Consider the following 20236-nt stretch of genomic DNA (forward strand, 5'->3'; position numbering starts at 1 on the left):
CACAAACGCATAAAAAGATGGCGCCGCAGATGGCTGCTTCGGTGTGGAGCTCTCTAGCGTTTTTGTTACTTTTGTTTGTTTGTTTTTTGGCACTCTTTCACGATCAGTTTCACCAGGGATGAACTGCTGAATATTTAGCAGAGCATACCTGATAATTTTTTGCCAGTGTTTGATTATTCAGACGTTTTATTCGAAATCTTATTTGGAGGCGCAGCGGTGCTCTACAAGTGATCCAAAAGACGCACGCAAGGGAAGCGAGCCGGCACACTTGTGAAGCTTTATCAACGTGGCTTTAGGACTCCTCTGCCGAGTATTCATCTGGTGAATGTCCACTCTCTCACCAACAAAAGGAAACTGCTTCTGCTCACTCATACAAATAAGGACTTTTCTAACTCCGCTGCTCTGTGTTTTACGGAAACCTGGCTGAGTGAAGCCATCCCAGACTGCATGTTACATCTGTTGGGCTTTCAGCTGTTCACTTTTGGCCAACAGTGTACATACGCCATTCTGTTATACACTGGCAGCCAAAAATTTGGAATAATGTACAGATTTTGCTCTTATGGAAAGAAATTGATACTTTTATTCACCAAAGAAACATTCAACTGATCACAATGTATAGTCAGGACATTAATAATGTGAAAAATTACTATTACAATTTGAACTACTTCAAAGAGTTCTCATAAAAAAATCTTCCACGTGCGCCAATGACAGCTTTGCAGATCCTTGGCATTCTAGCTGTCAGTTTGTCCAGATGCTCAGCTGACAATTCACCCCATGCTTCCTGTAGCACTTGCCATAGATGTGGCTGTCTTGTCGGGCACTTCTCACGCACCTTACAGTCTAGCTGATCCCACAAAAGCTCAATGGGGTTAAGATCCATAACACTCTTTTCCAATTATCTGTTGTCCAATGTCTGTTTCTTTGCCCACTCTAACCATTTCTTTTTGTTTTTCTGTTTCAAAAGTGGCTTTTTCTTTGCAATTCTTCCCATAAGGCCTGCACCCCTGAGTCTTCTCTTTACTGTTGTACATGAAGCTGGTGTTGAGCGGGTAGAATTCAATGAAGCTTTCAGCTGAGGACATGTGAGGTGTCTGTTTCTCAAACTAGAGACTCTGATGTACTTATCCTCTTGTTTAGTTGTACATCTGGCCTTCCACATCTCTTTCTGTCCTTGTTAGAGCCAGTTGCCCATTGCCTTTGAAGACTAGTGTACACCTTTGTACACCAATCTTCAGTTTTTTGGGCAATTTCAAGCATTGTATAGCCTTCACTCCTCAAAACAATGATTGACTGATGAGTTTCTAGAGAAAGCTGTTTCGTTTTTGCCATTTTTGACCTAATATTGACCTTAAGACATGCCAGTCTATTGCATACTGTGGCAACTCAAAAACAAATACAAAGACAATGTTAAACTTAATTTAACAAACCAAATAGCTTTCAACTGTGTCTGATATAATGGCAACTGATTTTCTAGTACCACATTAGCAATTTAGCATGATTACTCAAGGATAAGGTGCTGGAGTGATGGCTGCTGGAAATGGGGCCTGTCTAGATTTGATCAAAAATGACTTTTTTCAAATAGTGATGGTGCTGTTTTTTACATCAGTAATGTACTGACTATACTTTGTGATCAGCTGAATGCCACTTTGGTGAATTAAAGTACCAATTTCCTTCCGAAACACCAAAATCTGTACATTTTATATATATATATATGTATATATATATATATATATATACTGTGTATGTTATAAAAATTATTCATATAATTAAAATGCATTACATTACTGTGGCAGATGAGTAAAGCATTGGGAAAAAATGCAAAAAATGGCTTTAGAAAGCAAATTAATGTTAATTTCAGTATAAATGAACATAAGCCTATCATTAGCCTACAGTCCACAGCAATCCATTTTACTATTATATTCATCAGTCTGTCTGAGATAGATTTACAGTTTTATAAGGGCTTTTATAAAGATGCATCAATGTACACGTGTTAGACGGATGCTTTTGTAGTGTCTCACTTCGGTTGTGTTGTGTCAAAAACAGTGTTTTTAGGTTGCTGTGTCAAGTTAAACACATCTTGGGATCCCTGCATTTGGAATTGTGCTCTGTCCAGCTGTGTTTGAATGCAAGAACATATTATCATCTTGTCTCATCCAGTTTCAAGCAAGCCTATGTGTGATTTGTTTTCCGTACAGCTGCGCGTTGCCTATACAGCTGGAGTCTCGCTTACTGCCCCTTGCTGAAAACAGGTGCTACTTCAAGCTTGAATTTCTCAGATGATAGGTCTGGGGACATGATTAATTGCTTAATTTTCTTAGTGCGTTATTTAAAAAAAAAAAAAAATTATATGCTTTTAAATCAACCAGTCATAATAACTAAAATAAACCCCTTCAGAACAATAGAGTACCTGAACACCCTGTCATGGTTTTTAATGACCGACTTATACATTTTACCTTACATACTCTAGTTCAACAGATCTGTCAACATATCATGTCAACATATCTGGTTATTTCCTTCTCTGTTTCTCTCTATTCCTGCCTCTCTCTGTTCTCTGTAGCTCTGGAGAAAGCAGTTGAGGTATTGTCTAGTTCACGGGTGGTTGAGAGACCCCCCCTTCATCTCAGTCTCCTCCAGGACTTCTCCCAACCTCTGGAGCTCTATAATGACTATGAGGAAGACAGCTTTGGAGAACTGCGGGCTGAGAGCACTCTCTCTGAGAAATATAGTTTGTTGCTATTCCAAGTCTCTTCATTTAATCACAAAATAAAAGCCAATGTATTCATTTATTAGTGGTGTTAGCTACGGGTGTTTTTTTTTTTATATATATATATATATATATATATATATATGACAAAGCAACCACCTAGCAACACACTAACAACCACTTAGAACAACCACATACTATCAATGCCCTCGCAACCACCCTACCATGGTGGTGAAGACCTTTTCACATTTTCATATTTTATTCAGATGTAAAAATGTAGTTAATTTTACCATTTTCTAAGTAACCTTCCCATTTATCTATCAGAAATCCTAACATTTTATACTGTGTGTTTATCTCAGTTTGTTTAAATGGGACATTTGGCCATGACTGCAGTCTGACATGTGATGATTGCTCTAACGGAGGACTGTGTAACATGGAGAGAGATGGTTGTGACTGCCCTGATGGTTGGACAGCGATCATCTGTAATCAGAGTATGTTCATTATGAAACCCAGTAAGGTAAAACATATAGTTCTCATAATTATTGTACAAGAAATCATTCTTTTCATTGTCCATTTCAGCCTGTCCAGTGGGCACTTTTGGAAGAAATTGTTCTTTCACCTGTAAGTGCAAAAACGGTGGCACCTGTGACCCGGTTAGTGGGAAGTGCCGCTGCCCACCTGGAGTGAGTGGAGACCTGTGCCATAACGGTGAGTTGCAGAATCAAATTAAACAGTATATGTGCCAAATTTAATGTTCCACTCAGGTAAAGAGTCTTTCATTTGATATACAAGTTGGTAGGTGAAATCAAATATTTTTGGTGAAACTGACATATACTATACTCCACCTAAAACAAGTTTAAACATTTTGCTAATTATTTTATAATTATTATGCATGCACTTGAATGACCTCATGGAATTGGAGACCACATGGAATATCTGTATTTTTTATGTTTACTTTTATCATTTAAATTAGATGTCATTTTGTCACACCACAGGTTCATTTAATGAAATGAAAAAAGGTGATTAAAAATATACAAATTCTCTTTTATATTTATATAAATTGTATCCTTAAATCTTGATGTTGAAGCTCATGGACCTGTTATGTGTCAACTACCCATACAGTGTATATCATATTTATATTAAATATGGGCTGGTTTAAATAATAGTTTTGTCTCAAATTATTGTATAATTTAACATAATTTATAATTGATTTTAAGTTACGTTGTATCTTGCACTATTCATAGAAGATAACTTTAATATGTATTGTTTTAAGAAGAATGAACTAATTTTAAGATGGCTTAGTAGTAATACTTTTCCTCACTGCTGCTAGGCTGTCCGAAGGGACTATTTGGAAAGCACTGCAACAAAAAATGTAACTGTGCTAATAACGGACGCTGTCACCACACTTATGGAGCCTGTCTGTGTGATCCAGGACTCTATGGCAGATTCTGTCACCTCCGTAAGTTCAGCTCCAACAGATACACTCACCTTTTAACCATCAGACAATTCACCTTGTTAACGGAGTGTCTTCGATGTTTAATGACTTTTTCAGCTTGCCCCAAGTGGTCGTATGGATCCGGCTGCTCAGCAGAGTGTCAGTGTGTGCAACAGAACACGCTCGAGTGCCACAGGCGCCATGGAACTTGTATTTGCAAACCTGGATATCAGGGAAAGACCTGCAAACAAGGTCAGTTCAGAGAATACCATTCAATAGACTGAAAGATCATGGACAGGATCTGCTTCACTGCTGAACTGTTTTATCTTTCTGTTATTCTGCTTTTTAGAGTGTGATAGCAGTTACTATGGTCCAGGATGTAAGTCAAAATGCCAGTGTCCAGCGGGAGTATCCTGTCATCACATGACTGGCCAGTGCCAGCGTCAGTGCCCAGCTGGCTTGCATGGGGAGCACTGCGACCGAGGTAAGATAAAATAATATATTTGTTGGAATGCAGTCACACCCCTCTGCACATTACTACGAGAGATTCCATTAAAGTGAATTTATGGCTGCTGCATCTCTGTGAGTCATTGCATAAGTCACACTGACTAGCAGTTGACAATATGAATAACATGAGGAGCCAGACCAAACATAGCTGCCAAACACTGGAATGCATGATGGAAATTCCTTTTTGTTGTGAGCTGGTTGAATGTTTTCTCTCAACACGGATAATTTCCTGAATTTTAATCATGTGAAGATCTAGCATTAATATATTCAAACCTAGCATGTTGCAAAATGAGATTTTAAAGGGAAATATTAAAGAAAAAAGGATTTTCTTTGCTCTTTTGAATTGAAGGAGTTTAATGAAAAATAATCTGCTAAAAAAGGTCATTTTGCACAGCAGATGGGCCATGAGCACATAACATATTAGCATATACTCACATTTACATATTCAGAATCTTGACCCGTATGGATGAGCAGTGTAAACTACACTGGTATGAGGAGGTTAGCCAGTCATAAGAGACATAATTTACATATTAAATCTTCAATGTACAATAGCAAAACCTGCTTTTTTAGGACCAAAATAGAGGTGGCAATATAGTCATGTAAAACTAAATTATAGCTGTTTTGGTGCAATAAAACTTGACTAACATTATTAGTGGACATAAGGGGAAAAATATATGCTACAGAAGTTAATAATATAGCCCCTTCAAGGTAAGAAATGGCACAAAACCAAAGCTGACCATGCTGGAACCTGCATGTTTTGATTTATTAATGATTTCTGGACCAGATAACAGTCAGTTACTTTATATGTATACTGTATATGCTTATTTTTTTATGAGTATTGTTATAAAATAAAACTGTACTGCTACCATAATTTTAAGTAGCAATGCAGCAGCTCAGAGCCCCAGCAGCCCCATGCCTGAGTCCACAGAGCTTGGACGGGGGTATGGAAATATCTTAAATATTTCTTCAGAAACACTGAGCTGGCAGTAAAGCCTCATAACCTGGAAGTCATTAAATGATCAGAGTACTGCGTCTGCCATCAATTAGGATCAACAGGCTGTGAAGGGAGTCACTTTGGCTTGTCTCCGCATTTCACTTGCAGTCTCTCTTGTTGTTTCTTTTTTCTGACCTTTTAATTCATTACTTTGGATGCACAGTGGACTGTCTAAGACCAATAGACCACTAGTAAAGTATGGAGCTTAGCCACATGCTTGTTGGGGCGCTTCAGTGATGTCTGCTGGATCCCCACTACCCAGATTTATGCCACTGCCAGAGCAGCCTGAACATCTAGAACTCTCCCCTGCTGCGAAGACTAGTTTAGGCCAGCATACATTTCTATGCTGGTCTAGGCTGGGTAGTGCTGGTTTGGTGCTGGCCTAGCTGGTAAACCAGCACAGACAAGCAAAACTTAACTGGTGAAGATGGTTGAACAAGGAAGTCTTGTGGGATATACTAGAATCCCATTGCTGGGGACAGGGAAGTATGCTGGTAACCAACAATGCTGGTCTTCTCGATATGGTCTCTCATCAGAGTTATTCTGGTTTGGCTCTATTCAGCCCCATAACACTCCCACCATTAACCTCTGCCAGTGCTCTGCCAGTGCTCAGATTTCTCACCTCATCAATAAAAACAGTAGCCATGATCTGGAAAGCCTCAAATCCACCTCAATGAATTGTGCCAGAAGAATAGTAGTCAGAGGAGTCTTAGTTTTAAACAGTATTAGGTTTGTTTTCCACTATTAATTCTTATTCTAATTCTGTAACAGAGCGTGTGTACTAACTTTTACAGAGTGCCCTGTGGGACAGTTTGGAGTTGGATGCTCACAGTCTTGTAACTGTAATGGAGCTCCATGCGACTCAGTGACCGGGGAATGCCACTGTCCCGCTGGACAGACTGGAGAACACTGTGAGAAAGGTAATAAAACTAGCACAGCAAATAAGAAAGAGATACTGCAAACTACTATGACAACCAAGAAACAAATGAGACAGAGCCACAAAAAATGGCAAAAACCTGATTATTATTCGCTAACCACCTTCAATTCGGTTTAACCAGGCTCTGTCACAATTAACATTGCGCTAATAATGCCTGCAGTCATACTGTATATTTAAATGTGCAGTGTAGTCGAGCACATTCAACATTTAAAGAGATGACTCTGGTGTCTGGATTGCAGCAGTTGAGTGAGGCTTTAAAGTTCCTGTATAATTCCTTTAGTGAATTGTGTGCTAAAAACAACACTGACAGTGTGTGTACAAATAAATGCAGCCATCAATAGATGTGATTTATTGTTAGTGAATTCCCCCTAAAGAGTAGTATAGTACCATGAAAAATCGCAGAGCGAGTTTGCAAGTGAACAACCATTTTCACTTAATTTACCTGGAATCATTATTTACATGGAATATTTTCTGAACCATATTAAACAAGCCAACCTCAGCATTCTTTATGAGCTCTAACCATGTTTAAGAAAGTGAGGAACATTTTTTGCCACTAATGACTTTTCATTCTGTTCTGTTTTGGAGAAGATGAGGTATTTTAGAGAGGAGAGATTTTTGTGTTTTGGAGATCCATTATTAGCCACAGCTTGCTAAGCCAAAGATCACAGACATAAACGTGGTAATGTATCTCTCCTCATGGGCCACCCCATTAGAGGAGTTCTCTGTCAGATACACAAGAACATAATGAGACATAGTGCAATGCAGAATGACAGAATCCAAGCCATGGCACAGAGACTATTATTAGCTGTTAATGAACAGTCAGTGGCTTCCAGCTGGGACGTCTGAGTGTGTGTGTCTGTGTTCATATAAGAGGTGTACTGTGATGCTTTCAGAACTACCATGTAGGTGCCCCAGTAAATAAGAATGAAATGAAAAGCTTTACTGTCTATGTTTAAATAGGACAACATGTGGTATTAGTTTCGATTGGCTCCTACTATTAAGTGCTTTTTAGACATATTGTAGCATGCAGTCCACAGATATTACATTAAACTGAATACTGAGGCTGCAGTTATGGGGAAAAAATGTAGGGGAAAAAGTCCTGTTAGATGATGATTTGAATAATTTACAATCAAACATCGAAGGTTTATGTGTATTATCAACATTCTGGTTTAAACTCTTCAACTTAAAGATTCACTCAGTAATTTTTTTCCTCATTTAAAAAGTTTTACTTCTAAAGAAATTAATAGTAATTTTGAAATATTAGTATAAAGTATAAAATCATGACCCCTCCGGTAAGATGAAGAGTTCAGTCATATCAGTAACCTTATAAAAGTATTCTACATGGAGCAGGGGCACCTCATGGTGGCAGCCATGTTAGCATCACATGATCAGCTGAACTATTCACATAATATCAGTATCTGTCCTGTTATTGGACACTTACGTTCATGGATTAAATTAATCCTGGTTTACTCTGCATAGTGACCAGTAGCCAGTGTAAGCCACTTTGACATACTTAAAAAAAAAAAAATTACTGAGTGCACCTTTAAGTGCAAAATTTTGTGCAAAAAACAAAAAAACATACAGTTTAAATTAAACAAACTGTTTAATTTTGCACTTAAAGGTGCACTCAGTAATTTTTTTTAAGTGATGTCCAAAATTCCAGCAGTGAAAATGCTTTTATTTATCATTCAGTGCATTTATCCATTGCAAATTGTATTATAAGCATGATTATTTGAGTAAAAAGTTGATTTGAAAATTTAATACATTTCACAATTTCTTATAATTTGGTATGTCAACCTTTGCTTTAATGATATCATGCACTTGAGCTGGCACGGGCTCCACAAGTTTGTGCAAAACCTAATGATCCATGCTTTTCCAGCATGATTTGACAATGTTCTAAAGAGCATCTTGTGTGTGCTTCAATGGAAAAAAGTAACAAGTCAATGTCACAAATTAGATGCTTACATTTGACTTTTGATCTAGAAATAGTGCAGAATCTGAAATATTTATTTTCATTAATATTTCTTTCATAAACTTTTTCTTCCAAAATCCTAAAGCTTTCGTTAATTTCCAGGCTTAAATAAAAATACAAATACCAGATTTTCAACATAATCTCAGACTTTTCGACCCCACTGTCTTTCTCTTCTAGTATAACTTTAAAAGTGTATTTTCAGACTGTGAAGAGGGTCGTTGGGGGCTGATATGTGCAGAGCTCTGTCCTGTCTGTATCAATGGTGGAGTGTGTGACAGACGAAACGGCACCTGCATTTGTCCACCGGGATACATTGGAAATATCTGTCAGAATAGTGAGTTATTTGCTTTTTTATATCCTAATCTCAGTCTTTAATTTTCTTAATCTAAATTCATCATCTGACCTCAATAACATACATCTGTCTTGAATTTGTTATTTTTGCATTGTAAGGAGAAACATCTGTTTAATATTTCTGTTTTCGCATTTTGACTTTGCTCAGCCTTATCTGTTAATATAAATCTCATGGTAGCAAATATTGTTTTATTTCTGTCAGTCTGCCCAGTTGGGCACTTTGGCCTAGGCTGCCAGTTGCACTGCTCCTGTGAGAACAATGGGCATTGCCACCATGAAACAGGTCTCTGTGGTTGTAAAGATGGCTGGACAGGACCCAACTGCAGGAAAGGTAAGGCTTAGCTATAAAAAGCACTAAAGGCCCCGATATACTGTACTTCTGTAGAAGTTCTTCTTTGTTCTTCATTCAGGGATAAAAAGACGTTCGAAACAGCCGAGTATACTAAACAGTATACTATTTGCGAACAATCAGACACCCGCCAGACCGCTGTGGGAGGCATTTAGAAGTACATTTAAATTTGAAGACGCTCAGTAAAACATTATCTCTTGTCACATTAAAATGTGTTATCAATGACTTTATGCCTCATTCTATGAGTAGAATTCAAATGAGGTCAGTAAAAGAAGCTTTTTTAACCACTCGATGATGATTTAAAGTAATTTATTTGCAGTAGAAAATGCGCCATTTGTATTGTTTACATTCTGAATTATTGGCGCTAGTGTGCTAACACACTATACACGGCCATAATATGTGCCAATTACACTCTGTAATTATAATGTATTATGACACTGACACTATTGCAAAGATGAGTGTATAAAAGAGTGTTAATGAGCAGAATACAGACAAAAGAATGGTGATAAGAGAGGCATATCTTACTTTGGGCAGATGGCACATGAGTGGAGCAGCATATCAAACAATAGAGTGAATGGGCACTTAAGAATATTTGAGTACATTTGATTTCTTTCATAGACCAATTAAATAAAAATGAAAAATCGCATGACATGTTCTTGGAAAACGTCCCTACTCAAATGATCGTACAGATGTAGTTAAATTTGCACCAGCTCGTTAGTAACTCTGCACACCAGTGTGTTCATCTTGACTGATCTTGACTGACTGAACAACATAAACAGAATTAGCTGTCGGCCTCAAAGTAGGTGGAGCTTCAGGTCACACCTATCGATGATGTGGATCAATTACAGGAAGAAGGTGTTTAGAAGCCGGCAAGAATTTTCCTTAAAAGTTCACCCCGGTGAGCTATCAAAATGAACTAAAAAAACCTTCTTTTTGACAGGATTTTGTTCGAAATCTCATCACACCCATTCATTCTTCGATTTCGTATGTGGTATATCGGGGTTTTAAAGAGTCCCACTTCCTTTCAGATTTAATTATTTTCTAGAACCTACAGTTAAAGAGGGCTCACTTCAATTTAGTATGTGATGGACATTAATTGATCATGTAACAGAAACTGCTATAAACTGAAAAACATTTAACATCTTTGCCATTCTTCTTGCTGTTTAAGACTCCCAGAGACTCCCTACAAAAATAGAGCCAAACTGTGGAGGACCTTAGTGCACACCACACCTTCTAACATTGGATATGCCAAAACATCTAAACGGCATTCCAAAATAATCATTCATATCCAAATCCATATCCATATCACACAAATCATTCTCTAAATTGTCATTACTTCTTTAACACCACTCTTCCTCTTCTTCATTACTTACTTTCAGAATAAATTAGCCGTTATCTCCACCCAAATCTCACATCCTCTGCTGCATAGTCAATTAATACATCTCTCATGACTTCATGGTGACAAAGTTTTACATGTCATATCTGTCTCCAGCTCTATGATCTGAAGCATGTGAGACAGACTCTCTGGCAACTTTAAACACTGCTCTGTCATCTGGGATAGTTACCAGTCACCTCAAGCTCAGCTTTTACAAGATTAGCCTCTGCTCAGTCATCACCTCCTAATGCAGAGTAAGCCTATGCTGCCCTAGAGGCCCAGCTGACCTGTAATCATCACACTGTGCCAACTGCCCAGTCTTGCCTCTTCATGTCTCTTAACATCAAAGAAATCCAAGTCTTCCAGCACTTCAGCTTCATCCAGCTTCTTGTTCAGGTTTATTGTGTTTGGAAATGACTTTTGCACCTCACCCATTGCTAGCTGGTGTGTATCTGTGATGTAGTTCCCTGAACTCACCTTAAATGAAGCTGCATGACGTATTCAATCTCCAGAAATGTATACGTTATGTCTTTGACAAAGTCTCTGTGTTGATTACCTGTAGCTATCAAAATAAGATTCAAGGCCTAGTTTCTACTATCAGGCCAGTGTGAGCCAGGGACCAAAATTGATCTGCATTTCCACCATTGTGCCAACAGCTCAGGCTGAGGTATTAGACTCTGGAGACTAGCTAACCCTCGAAATGAATATGGTGGAGACTGAAGCTGCCATTTGTTTTTTTTTATTTTGGTCTTTGCTTGGTGGAAAGCAAGACCTGACCTGACCCTGGAAGTAATAGTGGGAACGCCCTGGCATGCACTAGAATGCCCTCATTTGATCTGATAGTGGAAATGCGGCTAATGAGCCTATGGCTGTGACCGAGAAATTACTCTATAATACTTTCAGAAAGCTATCCATTAACGTTCCCATTCATATCAATGGCAATTGCTCTTTAAGTATGCAATTTGATTTCTTCCATCTTTGCTCATGGGCACTCAGTTTCGCATACAGTTTTTTTTTAGCTGATCACCTGAGCTGTAAATGCCATGTGACTAATCCCTCTAGAGTCACAGGAATATGGTGTCCTGATAACTCTTATTAGCTGATGGCACCACAAAAAGGTGCACAGTCCCAAGTCCTTTACTGGCAAATAAGTACATTTCATGCTTTTAAGAGCACTCCAAAAACATTATGTCACTGGCAAAACATCTACTATATGAAATAGTTGCAATATACTGTATACAGTGTGTTGCATGCACAAAAATGTTTATTTTGTCAGAATACACATGGCTACTTTTGAATGTCTGGCAGTAGAGAAAGATGCTTTTTGCTGCTAGATGGTGTAGTTACAGCATCTACCAGCAAGTGCTTACTGGGATCTTCTATGCTAACCAGCCAAACTTTGACCCATATTACTTACAAGCTGTTTTCCCAATATATACCATAGATGCAGAATCACCTGCATCAGGTGTCTTCACATAAAGCATCACATCCTTGCCCTCAGTGCATACACTATTACAACAAAGCCTTGCTCCAGTTATGGTCCTTCTACCTCACTCAAACTATGTTCGCTCTAGTAGACTTAGTGTGATCAGGTCATTGTGGCAGAGTGGGAATTAATTATCTGTGTGTTCTGTGGCAGCGTGTGAGCTGGGACGCTGGGGGTCAAACTGTACCAACTTATGCGACTGCCAGAACAGTGTAGGAAGCTGTGACCCTGTGACTGGGCATTGCCATTGTGAAGCAGGCTACAAAGGACCACGATGTGATCAAAGTATGTACTGTACTGTATTTCCCTCTCTTTCTCTCTCTGTCTGACTATGAAGAGAATGACTCTGAAAAGAATCTTTTCTTCCATCAGTTTTTATAATGCTGGCAAGGCAGCACTGTATTAAAATTTCTTAATACTTTTTCTTCTTCTCTTCAACTGTCTGCAATTAATTCAGCCAGAACCGCTTAACATGCCGTCTCCGTTAAAACCTTTAAACAAAAATGTTTTATTTTTGTTTTGTTTTGTAACTTTATACTTTAATTAAAGTTTAAAAGTCTCCCGTTGATTTACATACTTGGAATGCTCAGCATTCAAAATCCAACCAACAGTGATGATGTCATTGTAAAATCTGTATACTAAATTGCAATTGGTCCTCTTTTTTTTTTCTTTTTTTTAACACCTATTTGCAAAGTGAATTGTGATTGGTCTATTCTTTCTTACTTATATTTACTTCTATAGCCATCTTTGAAGTGCAGTGTTGGCAGAGAAGATGTGTTATGTGTAAATTCTTCTGCATAGTCGACAGAAATCAAGACACATGCTGAGTGTCATGACAACAGTAAAAATTAAGGGGACTTTTTTCTGTTGCATTTTGTTTACACAGAAAAACAAAGCCTAAAACCTAAGCTTACCTAAATCTTTAACACTATTCTTTTGCTGCATTGCAAGCACTGGTGTGTCCTTCTGGAAATGAAGGTCTTGTTTTATACTGAGCCTTTGCTGTTTGTTGTTTTCTTGGTGTTTTATAGAGTGTCCTGAGGGTTACTTCAGCCAGGGCTGTCGGCACAGATGCCAGTGTGAGAATGATGCAGCATGTGAGCATGTGAGCGGTGCCTGTACTTGTTTACCAGGCTGGACTGGAACCTACTGTGAAAAACGTAGGAGAGGGATGGGGGTGTTAGTGGTTTTATGTAATACAATGGCCCCGAAAAATTATTTGAACTTTTTAGACACTTAATCCACACTTCAATATGTCTGAATGTTTTTGCATTAGGTAGCAAAAAACATCAAACAAAGTGGCATCTTCAAACAAATGATGATATACCTTTCCTTAAAACTATGTAACTTTCACTTTTCTGAGCCATTTTTCCAATGACTTTAAACCAGCTGGTCCAAAGGTCATTTTTAGTGGACGTATGAAGTCATTTGCCCTCAAGTTCACACTAGTGTCCTAGCAGAGTAACCACAGGTGAAGCTCTTTACATTAAACATGTTCCACTAAGAAAGTGTCCAAATATTTTTTGTCTTCATTGTGAAAAATATTGATTGTTTTATAATTTGAAACCAAACAAACTGCTATGTTCTTTCACTTAACACTTTATTAGGAACACTATGGTCCTAATTATGTGCCTGCTTTTGTAACCCATCCGCCTCAAGTTCGACGTGTTGTGCATACTGAGATACTATTCTGCTCACTACAATTGTACAGAGTGGTTATCTGAGTTACTGTAGCCTTTCTGTCAGCTTGAAACAGTCTGGCCATTCTCCGTTAACCTTTCTCATCAACAAGGCGTTTCTGTCCACAGAACTGCTGCTCATTGGATGTTTTTTTGTATTTGGCACCATGTGTGTGAAAATCTCAGGAGATCAGCAGTTACAGAAATACTCAAACCAGACCATCTGGCACCAACAATCACACCACTGTCGAAATCACTGAGATCACTTTTTTTTTTTTACCCATTCTGATGGTTGATGTGAACATTAAATGAAGCTTCTGACCCGTATCTGCTTGATTTTATGCATTGCATTGCTGCCACATGATTGGTTGATTAGATAATTGCATGAATAAGTAGGTGAACAGGTGCTCCTAATAAAGTGCTTTGTGAGTGTATCTTTAAAATAAATGTCACTTGGTTTGTTGTTTTGCTATCTAATGAAGTGACATTCATACATTTTTAAGTGTGGCTCAGGCGTCCAAATACTTTTTACTCTCTAAAAGTATGAATCCATCCAACCTGTGTGTGTGTATATTGTGTACTGTGTACTGTATATGTATATTCAACAGCCTGTCCTGAAGGTTTCCATGGTCTAGAGTGCCAGCAAAAGTGCCAGTGCTTAAATGGTGGTCGTTGTCACCCCATGACTGGAGACTGCCAGTGTCCATCTGGCTGGGTCGACCCCCTCTGCAATACCAGTGAGTCGTTTTACTGTCGTCAGACATACTCACATCTTTATGACAATAAAAGGTAACAGGAAGCAAGTTCAAAGCATTCCCTCTGTCACTCATGTGAGGTTAAAAGTAAATGATAAAACAGATGCTCTTAGTTTTTGGGTCCATGTATGTGCACACTTTGCATGCAAAGTAATAGATGCCAGCACTGCCCTATTATGATATTTGTCTGCAAGCTACAGCTCTGTCTTTGATATGTGGTAACCTAGTGACATTGTGTTTTAGGATACATTGTTCACTATGTATACATTTTCAAAAATAAGAAATGGCTTTTTGTTTATCATATCAGTCTGTGTCTTGCCACAGCATGTGAAGCTGGTACCTATGGCCCGGGCTGCAATCTAACCTGTAACTGCCACAATAATGCTAACTGTGACCCTACTGATGGGCGATGTGAGTGTGAAGCAGGGTGGAGAGGGCATAGCTGTGAACAAGGTATGTTCAACAGTCCACACATGATCGTGAGAAACATTTGTTTTTATCACCCCGAAAAAGCACACAAGTTTTTAGTGTTTTAAGTATAGGTAATATACAGTGCATCCGGAAAGTATTCACAGCGCTTCACTTTTTCCACATTTTGTTATGTTACAGACTTATTCCAAAATGGATTCAATTCATTATTTTCCTCAAAATTCTACAAACAATACCCCATAATGACAACATGAAAGACGTTTGTTTGAAATCTTTGCAAACGTATTAAATTAAAAATCACATGTACATACAGGTGCATCTCAATAAATTAGAATGTCATGGAAAAGTTCATTTATTTCAGTAATTCAACTCAAATTGTGAAACTCGTGTATTAAATAAATTCAATGCACACAGACTGAAGTAGTTTAAGTCTTTGGTTCTTTTAATTGTGATGATTTTGGCTCACATTTAACAAAAACCCACCAATTCACTATCTCAAAAAATTAGAATATGGTGACATGCCAATCAGCTAATCAACTCAAAACACCTGCAAAGGTTTCCTGAGCCTTCAAAATGGTCTCTCAGTTTGGTTCACTAGGCTACAAAATCATGGGGAAGACTGTTGATCTGACAGTTGTCCAGAAGACAATCATTGACACCCTTCACAAGGAGGGTAAGCCACAAACATTCATTGCCAAAGAAGCTGGCTGTTCACAGAGTGCTGTATCCAAGCATGTTAACAGAAAATTGAGTGGAAGGAAAAAGTGTGGAAGAAAAAGATGCACAACCAACCGAGAGAACCGCAGCCTTACGACTGTCAAGCAAAATCGATTCAAGAATTTGGGTGAACTTCACAAGGAATGGACTGAGGCTGGGGTCAAGGCATCAAGAGCCACCACACACAGACGTGTCAAGGAATTTGGCTACAGTTGTCGTATTCCTCTTGTTAAGCCACTCCTGAACCACAGACAACGTCAGAGGCGTCTTACCTGGTCTAAGGAGAAGAAGAACTGGACTGTTGCCCAGTGGTCCAAAGTCCTCTTTTCAGATGAGAGCAAGTTTTGTATTTCATTTGGAAACCAATGTCCTAGAGTCTGGAGGAAGGGTGGAGAAGCTCATAGCCCAAGTTGCTTGAAGTTCAGTGTTAAGTTTCCACAGTCTGTGATGATTTGGGGTGCAATGTCATCTGCTGGTGTTGGTCCATTGTGTTTTTTGAAAACCAAAGTCACTGCACCCGTTTACCAAGAAATTTTGGAGCACTTCATGCTTCCTTCTGCTGACCAGCTTTTTAAAGATGCTGATTTCATTTTCCAGCAGGATTTGGCACCTGCCCACACTGCCAAAAGCACCAAAAGTTGGTTAAATGACCATGGTGTTGGTGTGCTTGACTGGCCAGCAAACTCACCAGACCTGAACCCCATAGAGAATCTATGGGGTATTGTCAAGAGGAAAATGAGAAACAAGAGACCAAAAAATGCAGATGAGCTGAAGGCCACTGTCAAAGAAACCTGGGCTTCCAAACCACCTCGGCAGTGCCACAAACTGTTCACCTCCATGCCACGCCAAATTGAGGCAGTAATTAAAGCAAAAGGAGCCCCTACCAAGTATTGAGTACATATACAGTAAATGAACATACTTTCCAGAAGGCCAACAATTCACTAAAAATGTTTTTTTTTATTGGTCTTATGATGTATTCTAATTTTTTGAGATAGTGTATTGGTGGGTTTTTGTTAAATGTGAGCCAAAATCATCACAATTAAAAGAACCAAAGACTTAAACTACTTCAGTCTGTGTGCATTGAATTTATTTAATACACGAGTTTCACAATTTGAGTTGAATTACTGAAATAAATGAACTTTTCCACGGCATTCTAATTTATTGAGATGCACCTGTAAGTATTCACAGCCTTTGCTCAATACTTTGTTGAAGCACCTTTGGCACCAATTACAGCCTCAAGTCTTTTTGAGTATGATGCTACAAGCTTGGCACACATTTTTGGGCAGTTTCTCCCATTCTTCTTTGCAGGACCTCTCAAGCTCCATCAGGTTGGATGGGGAGTGTCGGTGCACAACCATTTTCAGATCTCTAGAGAGGTGTTCAATCGGGTTCAAGTCTGGGCTCTGGCTGGGACACTCAAGGACATTCACAGAGTTGTCATGTAGCCACTCATTTGTTATCTTGGCTGTGTGCTTAGGGTCGTTGTCCTGTTGGAAGATGAACCTTCGCCTCAGTCTGAGCTCCAGAGCACTCTGGAGCAGGTTTTCATCAAGGATGTCTCTGTACATTGCTGCATTCATCTTTCCCTCGATCCTGACTAGTCTCCCATTTCAAACATGCTTCACTCTAGGGATGGTATTGGCCAGGTGATGAGCAGAGCCTGGTTTCCTCCAGATATGACGCTTGCCATTCAGGCCAAAGAGTTCAATCTTTGTTTCATCAGACCAGAGAATTTTGTTTCTCATGGTCTGAGAGTCCTTCAGGTGCCTTTTGGCAAACTCCAGGCGGGCTGTCATGTACCTTTTACTGAGAAGTGACTTCCGTCTGGCCACTCTACCATACAGGCCTGATTGGTGGAGTGCTGCAGAGATGGTTGTTCTTCTGGAAGGTTCTCCTCTCTCCACAGAGAAATGCTGGAGCTCTGTCAGAGTGACCATCGGGTTCTTGGTCACCTCCCTGACTAAGGCCCTGACTCCCCCGATTGCTCAGTTTGGCCGGGCGGCCAGCTCTAGGAAGAGTCCTGGTGGTTCCAAACTTCTTCCATTTACGGATGACGGAGGCCACTGTGCTCATTGGGACCTTCAATGCTGCAGAAATTTTTCTGTACCCTTCCCCAGATCTGTGCCTCGATACAATCCTGTCTCGGAGGTCTACAGACAATTCCTTGGACTTCATGGCTTGGATTGTGCTCTGACATGCACTGTTAACTGTGGGACCTTATATAGACAGGTGTGTGTCTTTCCAAATCATGTCCAATCAACTGAATTTACCACAGGTGGACTCCAATCAAGTTGTAGAAACATCTCAAGGATGATCAGTGGAAACAGGATGCACCTGAGCTCAATTTTGAGTGTCATGGCAAAGGCTGTGAATACTTATGTACATGTGATTTGTTTTTTTTTATTTTTTTATTTTTTATTTGTAATAAATTTGCAAAGATTTCAAAACTTTTCACGTTATCATTATGGGGTATTGTTTGTTGAATTTTGAGGAAAATAATGAATTTAATCCATTTTGGAATAAGGCTGTAACATAACAAAATGTGGAAAAAGTGAAGCGCTGTGAATACTTTCCAGATGCACTGTATTAACACTTATAACTTAACATACATAAAGTAATATGTCTTTGGGGCTGTTCAGACCAGGCTGAAAAGGCTAGACAAGCATAACCCAAAGATTACAGTAGAACGCAGGTGTCTCGATACATGCTTTAAAAAATGTACATTCTTATTAACATAACACAGTGTCTAAAAAACCACGGTGCTCCTGTGTGAGACACTGAAAATATAATGGTTTGTGGCGCAACGGTCAAAGACGACCATCTAGTGCTTGAACGCTAGATCTCGTAAAAATGTGTTGCTCCTGCGTAAGGCGCTGAAAAAATAGCGGGACCAGACGCAATGGTCAAAGACTTCAGTCTAACCCTTAAAAGCTTGATGTCTACAAAATGTCTAAAATACAGTGGAACACGGCCCTGCGGTCAAAGATGTTCATTTACTGCTTAAACACTAGGGGTCTCCATTGTCAAAGACATCATTCTAGCTCTTAAGTGCTAGACATCTGGAAAAAAATTGACACTCCTGGAGGAGGTGCTGGAAAAACAGCTGGACAATGTACTATGGTCAAAGACCATTTGAAGGCTAGATGTCTAAAAAAAGGCAGAACTCCTGTGTGAGATGCTGAAAAAAATAGCAAGACTCAGCACAACAGTCAGAGATGTCTGCCTACTGCTTGCATTAGCTGCTTAATGAAGTTCCTTTATAGAGTTAGAATTTGGTTTACTCATCCTTCCATCCTCCTCACTCAAATATTTGAGGTTGTGACCTGACAGCTTACTGATTTTTCCCAGAGTGCCCATCTGGATTCTATGGTATGGGCTGTCACCAGCAGTGCCTGTGCCAGAATGGAGGGTCATGTGACAGATTTAGTGGCCACTGCACATGTCTTAGTGGTTGGACTGGAGTGGCTTGTGAACAAGGTAAGTTAGAGACCAGACACTGTCAAATTCTAACCCTGCTGAAAGGACTATCATAGCTGGTCACCAAAATATGTTGTGTTTTGGGTGCTGGTCCAACCAACAGGCTTCTTAGCTTACTGAACATCTTGGTTTGCTGCTCCACCTTATAAACCTTCTAGATCAGCACTTACCTGCAAAAAACAGTTTGGACCAGCACAGAGATTCAAAGTGGGCAAAATATTCTGAAACACAAGCTGCCCTTAAAAATAATGAATTTTATTGCATTAAAGGTGCTGTAAGCGATTTTAGCATTCTGAAGCTTTCACGTGACTGAGCCATTGAATTAGCCATGCCCCCTCGTTCCAAAACCCCGCCCTTCAAAGATGATTTTGAGACCAAAACCGAGCAAAAGAGCAGCTTTGTTTTTCCAGTGGCTGTCAAATTCAACAGTGGCACGATAGCACCCTCAACTGACAAACATTATGAATCATAGCCTCAGTGATTTGCTTCAAGTACAACACTATGAGAACGAGCAAAATGATTGACAGTTAAATGTTTTTAATGAAATGCGGAAGTAGGAGACGGCGATTCCAACTCAGAAAGTCACTTTTTATTGATACAAAATAAAACACGTTCGCTTAGAGCGCAATGGTGAAGCTTCAATTTAATGGCAGCGGTCAACACACAAACAGCTGTCACAAAGACCGGTGAGATATCTCAGGATACTTATTTCATTAATATCTTTAAGGGAGTAGGAAAATTTGTTGCATACTTTTCCATGAAAAAAATTGTTTACAGCACCTTTAAACAACAAAATGTCAAACTAAGTGGGATCTGCAAACAAATGATGCTAGACCTTTTCTCAGAACTAATTTCACTTTTCTAAGCCATTTTTGCAATTACATTTAACTAATTGGTCTCAATGTGTTTTGGTTGATGTATGAAGCCAGTCCCCTTGAGTTTACACATGTATTTTAGCAGAGTAACTACAGGTGTATCTCCACTAGCAATTGACAACCAGAAATGTAGAAGAAAATCATATTTTGAACAATATATCTACTCTATTGTTTCATAATTTATCACCTTAAAA

At 39.1% G+C, this 20236-nt stretch overlaps 1 protein-coding gene across 4 annotated transcripts in view; it reads left to right on the forward strand.

Annotated features, from left to right (window-relative positions):
- LOC127419702 (multiple epidermal growth factor-like domains protein 6) overlaps positions 1-20236 on the forward strand; it is a 64490-nt gene that overhangs the window by 32445 nt on the left and 11809 nt on the right. For 3 of the 4 annotated variants that reach the window (XM_051661340.1, XM_051661338.1, XM_051661341.1), the window contains 14 exons: positions 2558-2725; positions 3064-3195; positions 3284-3412; positions 4035-4163; positions 4257-4391; positions 4489-4623; positions 6435-6560; positions 8752-8883; positions 9103-9231; positions 12264-12395; positions 13142-13270; positions 14398-14526; positions 14869-14997; positions 19039-19167. In XM_051661340.1, coding sequence (XP_051517300.1) covers positions 2558-2725; positions 3064-3195; positions 3284-3412; positions 4035-4163; positions 4257-4391; positions 4489-4623; positions 6435-6560; positions 8752-8883; positions 9103-9231; positions 12264-12395; positions 13142-13270; positions 14398-14526; positions 14869-14997; positions 19039-19167 — 1863 coding nt within the window. The remainder of the gene's footprint in view (positions 1-2557; positions 2726-3063; positions 3196-3283; positions 3413-4034; positions 4164-4256; positions 4392-4488; positions 4624-6434; positions 6561-8751; positions 8884-9102; positions 9232-12263; positions 12396-13141; positions 13271-14397; positions 14527-14868; positions 14998-19038; positions 19168-20236) is intronic. The other variant, XM_051661339.1, reaches the window with a different exon arrangement.

This window comes from Myxocyprinus asiaticus, chromosome 29 (assembly GCF_019703515.2).
Source record: "Myxocyprinus asiaticus isolate MX2 ecotype Aquarium Trade chromosome 29, UBuf_Myxa_2, whole genome shotgun sequence".
NCBI lineage: Eukaryota > Metazoa > Chordata > Actinopteri > Cypriniformes > Catostomidae > Myxocyprinus > Myxocyprinus asiaticus.